The 15,330-nt window shown below is 36.7% G+C and overlaps 2 protein-coding genes and 3 non-coding genes across 5 annotated transcripts in view; 1 reads left to right on the top strand and 4 right to left on the bottom strand.

Annotated features, from left to right (window-relative positions):
* dennd2b (DENN domain containing 2B) overlaps positions 1 to 6,777 on the bottom strand; it is a 79,690-nt gene extending 72,913 nt beyond the window's left edge. Inside the window, exon 1 of the mRNA XM_044099751.1 lies at positions 6,633 to 6,777. The gene's annotated coding sequence lies outside the window, so the exon portion shown is untranslated. The remainder of the gene's footprint in view (positions 1 to 6,632) is intronic.
* On the bottom strand, positions 331 to 403 carry trnar-acg. Its single transcript has one exon. It is a non-coding gene; the product is annotated as a tRNA-Arg (tRNA).
* On the bottom strand, positions 494 to 566 carry trnam-cau. Its single transcript has one exon. It is a non-coding gene; the product is annotated as a tRNA-Met (tRNA).
* Positions 657 to 744, top strand: trnay-gua. The gene is given in 2 exon segments: positions 657 to 693; positions 709 to 744. It is a non-coding gene; the product is annotated as a tRNA-Tyr (tRNA).
* A 2,390-nt stretch (positions 6,778 to 9,167) lies between the features above and the next one.
* tmem9b (TMEM9 domain family, member B) lies at positions 9,168 to 14,939 on the bottom strand. The gene is made up of 5 exons (XM_044099731.1): positions 14,702 to 14,939; positions 14,089 to 14,180; positions 13,898 to 14,006; positions 12,808 to 12,945; positions 9,168 to 10,243 (listed from the first exon to the last, which is right to left on the bottom strand). The coding sequence occupies exons 1-5, from the start codon at positions 14,774 to 14,776 to the stop codon at positions 10,088 to 10,090; spliced, it is 570 nt and encodes a 189-aa protein (XP_043955666.1). The 5' UTR covers positions 14,777 to 14,939; the 3' UTR covers positions 9,168 to 10,087.
* Between the last annotated feature and the right edge of the window lie 391 nt (positions 14,940 to 15,330).

Below are 15,330 nucleotides of genomic sequence, written 5' to 3'. Positions count from 1 at the left end.
TTCGAATCCGGGTCATGGCAATTGGTGGTAAAAGCAGAGTGGCGCAGCGGAAGCGTGCTGGGCCCATAACCCAGAGGTCGATGGATCGAAACCATCCTCTGCTATGCCAGACTTTTTACAATACATTCAATGTGTCTGATTGACCTGCCCATCTCAATCCTCGTCTTCTTGTCTCTGTGCTCTTTTGTCAAGAAGCAAAAGAGCCCTTTCCAAAGTCTTTGTTCTGGGCTGCGTCAGGACATATTTTTTTTTTGCAAATCAATACTTCTAACATCTTTCTGAGATCTCAGTCACATTAGTGATGACTATGACGACAGAATAAAAGGCACTCGAGCTAGCCAGGAGTCGAACCTAGACTCTTCTGATCCGTAGTCAGACGCGTTATCCATTGCGCCACTAGCCCATCTGGTGGCAGAAGCCTCCTTGTCATCGTGTAAGAACACGACTGATTGGTCGGAGCGCGTGGGAAAATAACTGAATTCATCAAAACACATGCCCCGTGTGAGGGTTGAACTCACGACCTTCAGATTATGAGACTGACACGCTGCCTACTGCGCCAACGAAGCTCAGCACACGCTCAACCCAAGAGACGCAGTTTGCTTGATAATGCAGCTTTGCAGTGGCATGTGACAGCTTCCTACGGCTCTAAGCCATGACCTTCGATATCTCAGTTGGTAGAGCGGAGGACTGTAGAGTACAAAGGTGGATATCCTTAGGTCGCTGGTTCAACTCCGGCTCGAAGGACTCCTTTTTTTCCCCAATTACAAGAGGACAGGATTGTTAGGTGTAGCTGGCGAAAGAAAGCTGTCAGTAAGAAGCAGTGATCGTATAGTGGTTAGTACTCTGCGTTGTGGCCGCAGCAACCCCGGTTCGAATCCGGGTCACGGCAATTGGTGGTAAAAGCAGAGTGGCGCAGCGGAAGCGTGCTGGGCCCATAACCCAGAGGTCGATGGATCGAAACCATCCTCTGCTATGCCAGACTTTTTACAATACATTCAATGTGTCTGATTGACCTGCCCATCTCAATCCTCGTCTTCTTGTCTCTGTGCTCTTTTGTCAAGAAGCAAAAGAGCCCTTTCCAAAGTCTTTGTTCTGGGCTGCGTCAGGACATATTGTTTTTTTACAAATCAATACTTCTAACATCTTTCTGAGCTGTTCCAGAGATCTCAGTCACATTAGTGATGACTATGACGACAGAATAAAAGGCACTCGAGCTAGCCAGGAGTCGAACCTAGACTCTTCTGATCCGTAGTCAGACGCGTTTTTTTTTTTTTTTTATCTTTTTATTATTGAAAAATTCAGAATAAAACAAATAATGTGCAATTATTTACAGTGAAACATGAGAAACAAAAAATGACAAACTAAAAATAGTACATAATTCATACCAACAGAAATACTCAATAGAAGTCCTTGATTATGTTTCAAAAAGAAATTATTTCAGAAAGTCTCTTAATCAAAATATCCCCAACGATAAAGTGGTCCAAAAATGTTTTTACTGAGATCCTGATTGATGTGATTGATTGTCCTCCAGTGATTCTTTAACAGTCCGAGAAAGAGTTTCCAGTTGTTGATTTTCTTGCTTTCATAGAGTTGATAGTTTCTAGTGATGTAGTGGCATGTGACAGCTGAGATCTATGCTTCAAGTCCAGTGCTAAATAAAGTGCTTGTTAATGAAGTTCAAAAAGTGCTTTTAAAGTGCTATACTGTGACTTAAGTAAAAACAGTCCCAGTAATGAAAATCTCTTAATTACAGTTAGATGTGGGAAAAAACACATCTGTTCTTCACCTAAAGCAGCATATCTGAGTTTGCCAGAGCCATTTTGGCAATCTTGCAGTGCTGCTTGTGCTGCTGGTGGAGAGACAGCACATTTTCATATCACCCTGTGCAGCTGATTTTTCTGACTTTAAGGTTAGAAATTCTAACTTTTAAATGCAAATTAAACACAAAATTGCTGTCAGAACTTGGGGATTTTAATCTTTAAGTCTCTAACACCGATCAACGTAATTTAGGATTAAGTATTTCCCAATATCAAATATCAAAATCTGCTTATTAAGCGTTTTTTGTTTAATAATTCCTAAAGAAAATTATTGTTGAGCCAAGCATTTGAAATTAAATAATCAGATAAATTTGTGATTTTGAATATAGATCATTCACAATAGCATTGAATCCCCAGTATGTAATTTTTATAAAAAATATGTTTTTACATATTTGTCAAAACTGTCTCTATATCGTGACTTGTGACACTTGATACATATAATTTTTCTACAAGCTTAGCTACATTTATATTTACTTATTTTAATGTCTAGTAAAGCAAGAGTGCCAAATGTGTTCTAGGAACAAAACATCTTCAACAAAATTGTTGAGCTAACTACTTAATAGCTCAACAATTATAGATTGTTGAGCTATTGTATGCTCAACAAATAAGATTCTCTTTATACATTGATGTGATAGAAAAACACACAAAACCTTTTTTTGTGATTGTGTGTTTCTGATCATCATTAACCATGATGCTTCCCACGCAAAAGGCTGAACCTCTGAGAGAAATGTCATAAAGGTTGCCCAAACACAACCAGACTCAGCTCAGAGACATCCAGTATACAGTCAAATAAAACATTACAGTTGTATAAAATAAAGACAATTGTAGGCAGTGTTGGCATAGTTACTTTGAAAAAGTAACTTTAATCGGACTACTGATTACTCCTTGAAAAAGTAACTTAGTTATATTATTGACTACTTGATTTGGAAAGTAACTAAGTTACATTAAAAGTAACTTTTTAGTTACTTTCAGCAGCTGCTAACAACAACGCTCTGCCTCCTGTGAAAATCACATTGAGCTTTGCCAATTCTTAATTGTAATTTATTTTATAATGGTAACATCAACAATGTGTCTCCACTGATAAGGTTGAACTGAAGAGGAGATCGTACAAAAAAAATAAAAAACGTGAGTAATTTGTGTGGTCCACTGTTGTCTGGAAAACTCTAAGAAGGATTTTAAAGCATTTAAAATAACATTTGTATTTGTGTAAAAACATATAAATCTGAAATGCTAAAACAAAATTTCTAGTTTACATCCTTTAGAAAATTTGACAAATAAGCACTGTGTCCAAGAACTTTTCTCTCAATATGTAAACAACAAAGGAACCAGCTGTGCCTGAGCACCTGCGCTTTACGTCCACCTCAATGTCCCACAAAGCGGCTTGCTGGGCCCCAGAGGGCCCCTCAGAGTGTGTGTACATGTGCAAACAAAGGCTCAAACCTGCCAGTCATCTTATTACAGGGAGTTTAAAACTTAATTCAAATGCAGCATTGGAACATTTCCCATTAAAGTCAATGTAAATAATGAAACTGTTGTTTTATTATTTGCTGTAAATTTTCACTGTTTTTGAAATGAGCCAAATGTCTGAAATGGTGTAAAGTTGAATAATACACACTTCACAAGGAATTTAACTGTTATTCACCAAACACTCCCTCTACCCAGTCTATAAGGCCACATAAATCTAAATAATAAAGTGCTCATATATTTTCTCAAACCTTTAAAAATCAAATCATACGAGGCAACACAATAAAGCCGCATGAATTTCAATAATCTTTAGTCTGCTGCTCAGTGATTAAAATGGTCTGAATCTTTCAAACAAGATATTTCTGCAAAGTATATCGCAAATCACTCAGATCCCTTTAATTAGTGAGATCCTGTTTTCATTTTGACTCAGATTTGCTTTTTTAAATGAAGCTTTTTTCACTTTTGTTTCAACCACAGCGAAAGACTGACAGCCTGTCCACTTTATACTATTAAAAAGCAAAAACAACCATAATGTGAAGCTTTTTCGATCAAATCTAAAGCTAAGCACAGCCATAAACCTGCCTTTATCCAGTCTTTTGGGCAAAAGCAAGAGTGTCTTGTCATCCCACAGGCCTGCAAAGTTAGAGGAAGTCACAAAACACAGACATTCGTGGTGGTGATGGTGATTTGTAACATGGAGTAAGTAGGAAGCATTTCTCAGAGACCCCATCAAAACTTTTCAAGGTCTCGTAAAGCCCTTCTTTCCTGAAAACACTTCAAATCTCACTGTCTGAGCACAAAAGGCTGAGCCACTGGCTTCTATTTGTGGCTATGTTTTACCAGTCCTCAGCTTCATTGTTACATTGATCGCTGAGCCATCTGGACTTCTCATTAAAAACCACATCCTTGACTTCCATTATACTGGAGCATCAAAGCCTGAACTTACACTCATAAGTGAAATTCTTTCACAGAGCATCCGAATACGACATATTGGTTTTCTACCGAACGGGAATCCTCAAAGTATAAACTTGTTATGGCATTCTCTGTTTAATACACAGGCATGTCTGGTACAGCTTCTGATAGGTTTGCTTCCTCTATATTTTTTAGAAGTATTCTGAAGCAAAATAAAACTTTAATATTTTATTACACTTCGATTTGAAGTTCTAGATGTTTATTTTAGCTTTTATTTCTCCCCTACAAAATTGTTTAGGATTGTTTGGTGATATTACCTATCACTGTTATGCTGCTGACATTCAGCTTCTCTCATTGCTTTTAAAACACCAACATACTGCAAATGTGTCAGTGTTAAAGAACTGAGCATATGTTTAATGTTAATTTATTGTTTTTGCAAAGTTGCCAAAGGGATTTTTGTTGCTATTTTTATCAGTAGAGTAATATTGCTGCTGAGCTCTGTTACATCCAATGTTGCCATTTCCTCTCACTTAGATGTAATTCTTTGTTTACTTGCCTTATTTAAACTCTGACTTGCTTTCAGAATAATGTTCTGGTTTGGACATTTACAGTACCTCTGATCTAACAGGCTAACTGTTCAGGGTGTCGCTCCCTAAGTTAAAACTGAAAATTAAACATCACTGAGCGTGGAACCTTGTAGCAACAAATGCTCTGAAACTCTGGAATATCCTAACTTATTCAGGAAGTAGCAGAAATACTATGGTTTTAGGCATTGAAGTAGCACTGTTTATTTGATTTTACTTTTTTATTAGTTTATCTTATTTTTTTTATTGCTTGGGTAATGAAAATATAATGAGAAAATAGTATATATTCTTGAGTGTTTTGCCACCAACACAATAAAATTCATCCCTGATATTTTAGCTTCTGGACAAGTTCAAAGAAGCCCAAGTCCGTTTTATAACCCAACAATCTCATCCATGCTAATTTTAAATAAAACTCACCCACACATTCAATTCAGTTTCTTTTGCCATCTAAACTCAATATCGCATTTCAGAAACAGGCCCGAGGCAGCTCTTTGACTTCAAGATTAAGTTGACATATTTTGTCAACGCTGAGAGAGAGAAGACACATCTTGTGGATTGAAGACATCTCCCCCTCTTTAAAACTACAGCTATCAGCTGGAAGTGCCTTATGCAGAGCAGCTGGCTCCACAAGAAGGCAGCCAGCTGTTTTCTTTTTATATTCTGACTGAGTGCACTGCAGGAAAAGCCTTTTTTGCTTTGTGCTTGTTCAGAGTCAATAATGTGGGCTGTTTTGATTATTAACAGACCTCATTTGGCACTTGATGGCCTACAGTGGAATCTGCTTTCAGGGTTATCCATCTAGTCATCTGTCACCACTTGGCACATGCTAATTTTAAATAAAACTTACCTACACATTCATCCTAGTGCACAAGCATAGACAGGGACACATATCTGCTTTAGATGCAGCTGGATTTATATCCATTTATTTTTGTTTCAAAATGTTCGGCTCCAGCACCACTTACTAAATCAGAGTGTGAAACATACACTTCAAAGAAAATAATGAAATAAGATATTGGTAGTAAAAGAACACGTTAGTGGTTGCTTGATTAAGCATGCATAAGTCTGAGTGACAAATAATAATGTGTTTCTATTTTTTTTTTTTTTTATCCTTTGACTAGCTGGAGTTCCAATCTTATGACATACAAAGATCTGAATTTAGCATTTGGCATCTATCTCAATATCTCCCAGATGTCACAACACCAATCCGGGAATTATTGAAAACAACTTTATAGACGAATGCACATTGTGAATACATGTGTTTCCTCCAGACCTGATAAAACAAGAGTCTTTCTTGTATACTGAATTGAATCTTAAGACGACAACGTGGTTTGAACCTACTGTGAGGACAATGGACTGGGGTGTTGTAAATCTGTGTGTATGTGTGTGGAAGTGTGAGAAAAAGTGTGTGTCTGTGGGTTTTGTATAAGTTACAGTTTCCAAACTGACTCACAGAAGGGAAAAAAATCGATCTGTGGTTTGTTGTGGCATGAAGTCAAACGAAATACAAACGAGAGCAGAGGCCATCGATTACTGCCTATTTCGCATTCAAAGCCCTTGACTGCCCCCTGTAGGTTGAACGTGACAATTGCATTACAAAAGCTTAGAAACTATTTTCCAACAAAAACCATCATTAACAAGAGGAGAAGACAGACAGCATCGACCAAAGTCAGTAACTGTGACTTTCGTCATAGTTTAAGGTGATATAAAGTATATAATCACGGTCAAAAGATATACGAATATTTTTTGTGTCTTTTTTATAAACAACAAAACTTTAGTAAACTTTCTTAAGAATAGATGATTCCGTTAGATTTCTCCCTAAACAGCCTTTATAGAACAACAAAAAAAGGACACGTACCCGTGTTTCTGTGTCGTTGCTGTGTTTGCTTAATAATCCATTCTTCATCAAAGATGCGTGGCTTTCTGTCTTCGTGCAGCCTGAAAACTGATTTGCGTTTTGTTTTGTTTTGTTTTTTTCTGCGGGTAAAACGACCTTCTCCGTCTATAACTGCATCCAATGAGTGAGAGGAGGGAGAAAACAGGGAAAAGCGGACTGCACAGGAAATGGTGACGCAGCTGGATGGAAATCATCATTTTTTTAAATGAAAAGAAGATGGTTGCAGTTTTCTCAGAGATCAAAACGATCCAATCACGGACTTTTCGTTTACGCGTCCGGAATATTTTGAGTAAATATATAAAAAAACAATTTTTGTTCAGCTGTGCCAGAACTTAAAATGGTGATAATTATCTGGAGCTACTGATAATAAGTTCACTTTTACATTTAAAATATAGGAAAAACAGAATGGGGTAAAAAGCAGAATCCACTATATAAAAAGTAAAACGAGATAACGATGTTTTTTGTTAACATGTGTACTTTGGGATTTGTTTTTTTTTGTTTTGTTTTTTTTTTTTTACACAAACTAGGTTCAGAGCACAAAAGACACAGAAGTGAGTCTTCTTTAATCTGGAAAACCACAAAAGTGGCCAACACCTTTGGTCAGCAAAAATAGTTGTGTGTTTCGTAAATTCGTAAATGATGCAGCCTATTTTAATTTTATTTTTGTAATTACCACAAAAGAGGACCAGGTGTGCTTAATTTTGTCTTCTTTTTACGTGTGTACAATAATTACTTCAACCAAGTGCCTACCCATAATTACTTTGCATTCTGATAACTTCCCTTGTTGGAAAATTGCACCTGAAAACGCTGCACCCGAGGGAACAGTTTTCAGAGGTATTAGGTCCGGTGTTGTGGGGAAGAATGTTCGGTAAGGACCAAAACCATCCCCGACTGCGAAGTTTGCCACCAGGGCAGAACTTGCTTCATAAAAGCATCAGGTGCGGGTGGGTGTGTCAGTCCCAACATTAAGTGGAAAACATTTCGACAACAACCTTGGGGTAAGAAGGGCAGCAAAGAATAACTCAAGTGGGGTCATAATCCTGCAAGAAGTGCAAGAATGGACAGCAGAAGAGTTGTGTAACGACGCTTCCTCTGATGAGTACTTTCAGATCTGAGGGACATCTGGAAAATTATTTGTCTTGGAGAATCATAGCGAGCTACCTTTATTGTGCCAGTTGTAAAGCATCCTGATAAAATCCACGAGTGTTGTTCTGTCCAAGAACCCTGCCATTTATAAAGATTGAGATCAATCTGTCCTTGAAGAGCAATAATCCAGGCACAGATAGATAATCTGTGCTCTTTCCGGCATGATGGAACGCATTGTCAAAACAAAACTGATTGCAAAACGGGTCAAAGATCAGAACGTTGAAATCTTGGACCCGTGGCAAGAAAATTCCCAGATTTTAAAAACTTAACATTGTGTTCAGTTTTCAGAAAGTGGGAGGATGAGAAAACTCCTAAGCACTAGACAGGAACGTATCACCATATGTCAGGATGTGATAAGACGTCGGGATCTAAAATAGCAAAATAAAGCTTCAAGAAAATTGCCAAACTGAATAGAAATTTTGAAAAGAAATTTAAAAAAAATCTTGACACCAAATTTTTGTGCAGCATTTGTGTTGCCTATAAAACAACATTCAGTATGGTTTAGTTAAATAATTCGTTCAGAAGCCCTAATGTGCTGCCTATTCTCTTTCTTGATAAATTATGAGTAATTACTGTTTGAGCCCAAACTCTAGTTTTGCTCAAGATCTGCACAGAAAACAGGATCTTTACCTTTAGGTTAGAGCTGGAAAACTAATGTGAATGCTGTGGAACATAATTAAACTTTCCAACACATATCTAAATAGTTTATTTGTAAGTATATTTTATAGTAGTAAAAAATAAATAAATAAATAAACTCCCTTAAAATTTTAAACGATGTAATAGATAAAATAAGGAGTCAATCACTGGAAGTCCTTGAGGTCTGATATTTAATGAGTTTTATTTATATTATACCCAAATGAAATTTTCCTCTTTAACTATAGAATTGAGTTTAAAATTTAATTTAACATTTTAACATGAGTAGATGAGTTCTTCATTAAATTATTCTCTTTAAATACATATTTAATTTGTTTAATTGGCACAGACAGCACACATTAGTTAATATTTAGAGACAGAGCTACTTTTCATCTATAATCCTGAACAAATGTTTAAATAGAAGCAGAACATAAGCTTATTAAGCCACAGAAAGAAAACTATTGTCAAGCAAAATCTTGCTCTCAAATAAGCCGTTGTTTTCATTTTGCATAATCAAATGTTGACAGAGATGAAAGACTGCAGAACTCTGAGGCATGAAAATAAGAGTTTTCATCAGCTTAAAGGTGTTAGAAATCATTGTTGTTCTAGGATAAACATTTTTCAGCTCTGTATTCATGGTACCCATACTAAAACGTATCGGAAGATTAAACAATATTACATAGAAAAGTAGATAAAAACCAAGAAAAATGAGCCAGATATTTAACATAAATTTATTTTAAAGTCAAAGGTTACACATCAACAATAGTAAAGAACACTTCCATAGGTCCCTCCGGTGGTCGTACATCCACTTGTAGGACCGTCTACGCCACCCAAACCTTATACAAAATGAACTTCATAGGTCCGAGTGTAACTCCACCCTGCCACATCCACACTGCCTCTGACAACAAGGACTTCATCAGGGATCAGAAGCTAAACCAATCACAAAATATATCAAAGACTATTCAGTAAATACATTACACAAAGACGGCACTGACTTCATGAGGGCCAGAATCAGCAACACAGCTATGTCAACGATAATGTCACTATCGATTTCCGCAGAGCTCAATTACACCAAGTCCAAATATTAGATTTCATGTATGTAAGAAACATTTCACCATTTGTAAGACATTAAACTGTTAGGACAAATGGATAGAGAAATATTTATAAAAAAAGAGCTATTACAAAACATGCTTTTCCAAAGAAGGCTGAAAACTCAGATACGCCACGTTCGTTTGGTTCCTCTGCAATGACGTTTTGTGTCATGTTCAAGTTCTATGGCGCAAATACTGACCACTGATTGATCCAGTTGTTGACATTAAGCTTGTAAACCTGAATGAGGAGTGTTTGAGACAGTCAACTCCAACTTGAATTTGAGTCGCAGAGTAATTTATTTATTCTTGTTCATTTGAGCATGTGCAAAACTAAAGCCATTGTAATTTTTCTGTAGACTAAACAGCAACTCCTGGTGACCTCTGCCTCAAAGATCGACATTTCTCTACCATGTTCACCTCAAAACCAAAGCCATAATAAGAGTACAGCCAAATTATTCTGGGGTCTCTTTCACAGTGTTGAATTTTTTTTTTTTTCCTTCAGACCGTTTGTCCCGTTTCATCTCCACCAACAGCTCAGAAAGCCGTTTAACTGAGGACAACATGGCGGTCGAACACAGACTTCCTCTGTTCCTGGACTTGCCTCCGCCAGCGCTGCTGGGCGTGCTCCACTTTGTTTAGCATGTTGGGTCGAGAGTGTGAACGGGACAGGACATTGTGAGCATTGGCAAAAGGTTGTTGGTCCTGAAAATGTGAAAAAACAGGTCGGTTAGGAGTCAAACCAAAAGACAACACAAGACTGTTCTTTCAAAAAAAAAAAAAAAAAAAAAAAAAAAAACTTGCAAGGCAAGAAAGAAAAATTCATGTTGGATAAGAGTCTGGCAGCATCTTAGAACCAAGAGATGAGTAAACTTCACAAGTTTAATCTTTCCTATGTATTTAATTTCACAGCAGTCCTACTGTAGTCCTGTTTGTTAGTAATTTGGGTTGTTCCCTTTTGCATCCTGCTTGTTGCAGAGAAGGAAAAGAGCACTGTGTAATAAATGTTAGTTCAGAGGAAAAACTGTATTAATCCAAACATTTAGATAAACTTCACAAGAGTTTAGTTGTTAAAAGTTGCATCGAGCTCAGGACTTAGAACTGACACAAATTTGTGCCCAACTCATGTTTCATGAAAATGTTAACATTTTGTCAAAAGCCCTCTCGTATAAAAAGTCTTGGGTGAACTTTGTCAAATCACAGCACGATCAAAAAGCAGCTGTAGCTCCACCTTTACCCTCAAGGAAAGGCAGCGACATATTTCCTCTGTTAATATCTAAACATTCAGCCAGACCAAAGGAGGCCAAACTGATTACTTTTATCCTCTGTTCTAGTACATATTCTGGACTTTTTCCACATGGAGTAATAGGAATGTCAAGAACAAGATTACTGTTTGTTTTATGTTTGCATGTGCTCTAATTATACGACGCTGTAAAAGCCAACCTTGCTGGAGGCTGATTAAACCATGTGCCTTTCCTTATTTTTCCCATATTTATAATCCAGTTAAACAAAAGTATGTTAGGATGCCACAATGAAAAACAGAATCGATTTTAACTTAATTTCTGTGCCTTGAAGCATTAGTCACGTTCATACACTGCCAGCTCGCTTGACTCTCTTTTGAAGTTCGATCTGATCCATTTGGAAGAGTGCCTTTGTGTTCTGTACAGTTAAAATGGAGAAACAATACCTACAACATATATTAATAAGGCCCTGCAGCACTCGGTCCAGTCCTTGTATTTCACAATCAGTGAACAAGTGATGATTTCTAAAGTGAACAGTACACAAACGTTCTAACTACTATTTTCTGTCTGTAAGTGTTTTTACAGTATTTTTCATAGATTCAGTTCCTCCGAGATGTTGTGATCGCAATTATTAATGAAATTCACTCATCATTATCAAATTTTGCTCAGGCTTGTTATTATTACCAGCCAACTTTTACACAAATATAATCTATCACTTTAACGTCTTCTGTATTTCCTTCTTGTCTGATCAATCTCTGCGCTCGGCTGAATTTTTACCAATCTCCTTCTAATTTAACTTTTGATTTCATTGCATGTCTTTTAAGCTGAACCTGCAGGATGAAATTGTGCATGACGCGAAACAATAACGTATTCCTTTTCTTTTTTTTTTTTTGGTGAAAAAACATTTTCAGATTTACTTATAATTGTATACAGTGAATGTTAATTTGAATGACCATGAAGGATTTCCTCTTTTGCACGTTTTCAACACAGAACATGAGGATTTTCAAGAAGGCCCTTCAAAATGTTATTTGCACTTTAAATACTATGTTAAACTTCTGTTTTTGGGGAAGGTTATGTGCAGCAATTTCAAGTTTTTGTAAGACCATGTTACGACAAAAGTATAGCTTAAAAAATTGCATCTTTGCCCACAACTTTTGAAGAAAGTGCCACAAAAATCTGTCACTGTGTATTTAGTTATGCAAAAAAGGAACCTTTTTTTTGTCTTATTCACTTATATTAGATAATGTAATTTATCTATTTCATTTCATTATATAATTAATAGTAACTGGTTGTTTCAATACGTGTCATTTGTAATGTACATGTGCAACTGGGTAAAAAAAAAAAGCCATGTGTGAAGCTGTCATTTAATTCATGTGGATTTGACATAAAACTCAAAGTAGGATTTAATGTATCGATAAAGGTTAGGGCATATCGTAGCATCGATAAAATTACACAGCCCTAATCCTGACGTAGATTCAACCAACAAAACTAGAACAAAGTTAAATGGCATCAAGAGCAAAAAAATTGAATCCTCTAAAATGTTTTGGGTACTTTACTTAAAATGGGAGAAAAAGTAGAAAAGGGTCATATAATAGGCTTTATAATACTAATGCCACATACTGCTGTTTTTGTGAACAGATTATGGGCAATGCCTTCTGAAGAACTTTCTTACTGCAGTGTATTTGCTTGTGATTGTGTTTGCTAATGTATTGTGAAGTTGCTGCTTTAAATATCTGCTGAGATGGCTGTAGATTCGCTAAGTACCCAGTGTCATATTTCAGTGGGGGTTTTTTTCTAAAGGATATTCCCCAGAAGGAGTCTGCAGTACCAGTACCAAGTAATGAAGTAATATTGCAACACACAGACTAGTAAAACTGTTAATTTTTACCCATGATGGAGGGCTACCATGTGATGTTTTGTGCAACAAGGACCTCTTTACTAGCATATAAAAAGCCTGACAACACCGGAGTTCAGAGTCAGAGCATTGTAACACACGGAATGGTCTGTTTCTTTAAAAGAAACACATACCCCGACAACATCATCGTCACTTTGGATTAGCTGAGAGTGTCCAAACAGTCGCCTCTTCAACATGGGCTCCAGGAGAGTCAGGTATACCATGTAGAGCAGCAACAGGCCCAGAATGGAAAGATAAATTATGATGGTAACCTAAAAATGGAGAGCAACCAGGGGATGAATGCATTCAATATGAAAATATGCATCAATTACTAGAAGGGAAAAATGTTGATAAATGTTGTGTACCCATCGAATGACAACAAAAAGAGATTAAATGTTAAGCAGGGGGAAAATAATGATGTTGCCGCAAAGATTTAAGTAACTAAACTAAGCAAATATTGCTAATAACTACAACAAGTAAGAAAATTACAAACGTCAGAGAAGAATTACAACAAAACCCCACAAACTGTGAGGACACCAGTACTACACTTACAAACAATATTTCTATCAAAGAGTTACTCTAAACCTTGGGCTTTGGCAATCTGCAGTGTTATGTTTTGCTTTTTTTTTTTTTTTTTACTTGTGAATCCATTTTTTACATCTGCTATGTATTTATAAGGACAAGAGGGAGCTGGTGCCCATTTCCACGGCTCAATGGGTGGGCAGTAGGGACAGCTCGGTCCATCACAAATCCAACAAACACACACACATAGAATCACACACACTCGCATTCACACCTAAGGGCAAATTAAAGTGTTCAGATATCCAAGAATTGTTTTTTTGAAGAGTTTTGTGAGGAAGTCAGAATACTTAGAGAGAATTCCTGCATGCATAGGAGACTCAATTTAGGACTTTCTTGTAGCAACATTAAAATATAAGCAAATAAAACTTTTGACTTTTTTTTTTACATGAACAAGAATATACAAATTAGGTGTGAGTGTGTGAATGGTTGTTTGTCCTGTCTGTTTTCTCTGTTGCCCTGCGACAGACTGGCGACCTGTCCAGGGTGAACCCCGCCTCTCGCCCAGAACGTTAGCTGTGGATAGGCACCAGCAACCCTCCCGACCCCATTAGGGACAAAGGGCGAATAGAAAATGGATGGATGGATGGAAGAATATACAAATGTTATTCGCTGGCCATCACATGTTTTCCAAAGTGAATGTACCTTAATAGTCCCTGAGCTTCTTTCTTCATATTTACACTCACAGCGCAAACAGTAGGCCTCAACATCTTTGCCATCCACTGGCATCGGTTCCACCACATGAAGACAGTTACTGATAAGAGAACAGCATTGTTAGGCTGTTATTAAGATTAAAATAACTTATCAGTAAGCTATAGCAGCGTTTCTAAACACACCAGTCTTTGAGGGAGACATTTTGCTTGTAGATCTGTCCTTCCACTTCTCTGTAGGGTGGGCAGATGCATTTACAGCGGATGTCTTCTGAATTCTGCATCGAAAGAAAAGTTTTGGTTTACTGTGATGAGTTATCATAATTTAATTTTACTGCCAAGGAAAACATAATGCAGTTCAGATCATTAAGTGCATCAATGATAATAAACAAAAGTTTTCTAGAGTTTTAAGACACCAGAGATGTATCAAAACTTAATTTTAATAAGCCAGTTTTAATATTCATTAAACTTTACAACACAAATTCGATTATTAGAATGATTAAATACAGATATGAATTTCCTAGTGCAATGTAGATTTACAGAAGCTAAATTTTATCTTTGTATCTTAATGTCATTTCTATTAGCATGTTTGTTCTAATTTCTACACAATCTTATTCAAGAAATCTACGTGGAAATGTAGACAAGCCTTAATACATATTTACACTATTATAGTCCTATCTGTGATGTGCGTTTTAAAAACAGAGAAGAGGAATGCTTCAGGAAGCAGATTTCAGATTCACTGAACCACCATCACAATTTTCTGTGAACAGCCAGCTAACCAGGCTATCAGTAGCCTTACCTTTGCTGACGCCTGACTGAGTAGAACAAAACACGCCAAACAGAGAGCCTCGACACCGAACATGAACTTCATCATTTCGGACCAGTCTCGGGAACCCTCCTTTGAAAATATTAGTCAATAAACCGCAGCCAGAGTCCGCACAGCAATGACGAATACAACCTAGAAAGAGACGCCGTTAGCCATCGAGCTAAACCGAGATCCTCCGTCAGCTGACTCTACTTCCGCACTAAGTCACATGACTTCACAGGTCAACAGCGTTAAAGGTTACGTCATCAAAATGGGATGGTAGCAATAATTTTTCTCTACAAAACAAGTTTTGTTTTTAAACAAATGTATATTTATATCTAAAATGTACTCTGAGAGCAAAGTACAACTGAAGTCAAATCCTCAATCATAAATAGTTCAGTTCAATTCACAATATTTTGTGAATACTAAAGGAAAATTTAATCATTTAATTAATTAAGAGAATTATTAAGGAATGTCACATCAACCTAAAACAGACAATCTAACAAATAATTAATTTCAACTTGATCTGTAGGCAAGTAAGATAAAACTTAATCAAATGCTGCCATTGCCATTATCCCTAGTTGCTTCTATTAATCTCACAATAAGTGTTTCACAGTTTGTTA

This window comes from Gambusia affinis, linkage group LG02 (assembly GCF_019740435.1).
Source record: "Gambusia affinis linkage group LG02, SWU_Gaff_1.0, whole genome shotgun sequence".
NCBI classification, from domain to species: domain Eukaryota; kingdom Metazoa; phylum Chordata; class Actinopteri; order Cyprinodontiformes; family Poeciliidae; genus Gambusia; species Gambusia affinis.
Note: the sequence above shows the minus strand (reverse complement) of the source record. Positions and strands in the feature narration are given on the sequence as shown.

What these genes read in the sequence shown, in the direction of transcription:
- tmem9b (XM_044099731.1), bottom strand. Translation starts at nt 14,776, where the DNA reads ATGATGAAGTTCATGTTCGGTGTCGAGGCTCTCTGTTTGGCGTGTTTT. An exon ending in AATGTCTCCCTCAAAGACTG is followed by an intron (nt 14,007 to 14,088) that starts GTGTGTTTAGAA and finishes TTCTCTTATCAG; the next exon opens with TAACTGTCTTCATGTGGTGG. An exon ending in GAAGCTCAGGGACTATTAAG is followed by an intron (nt 12,946 to 13,897) that starts GTACATTCACTT and finishes CTCCATTTTTAG; the next exon opens with GTTACCATCATAATTTATCT.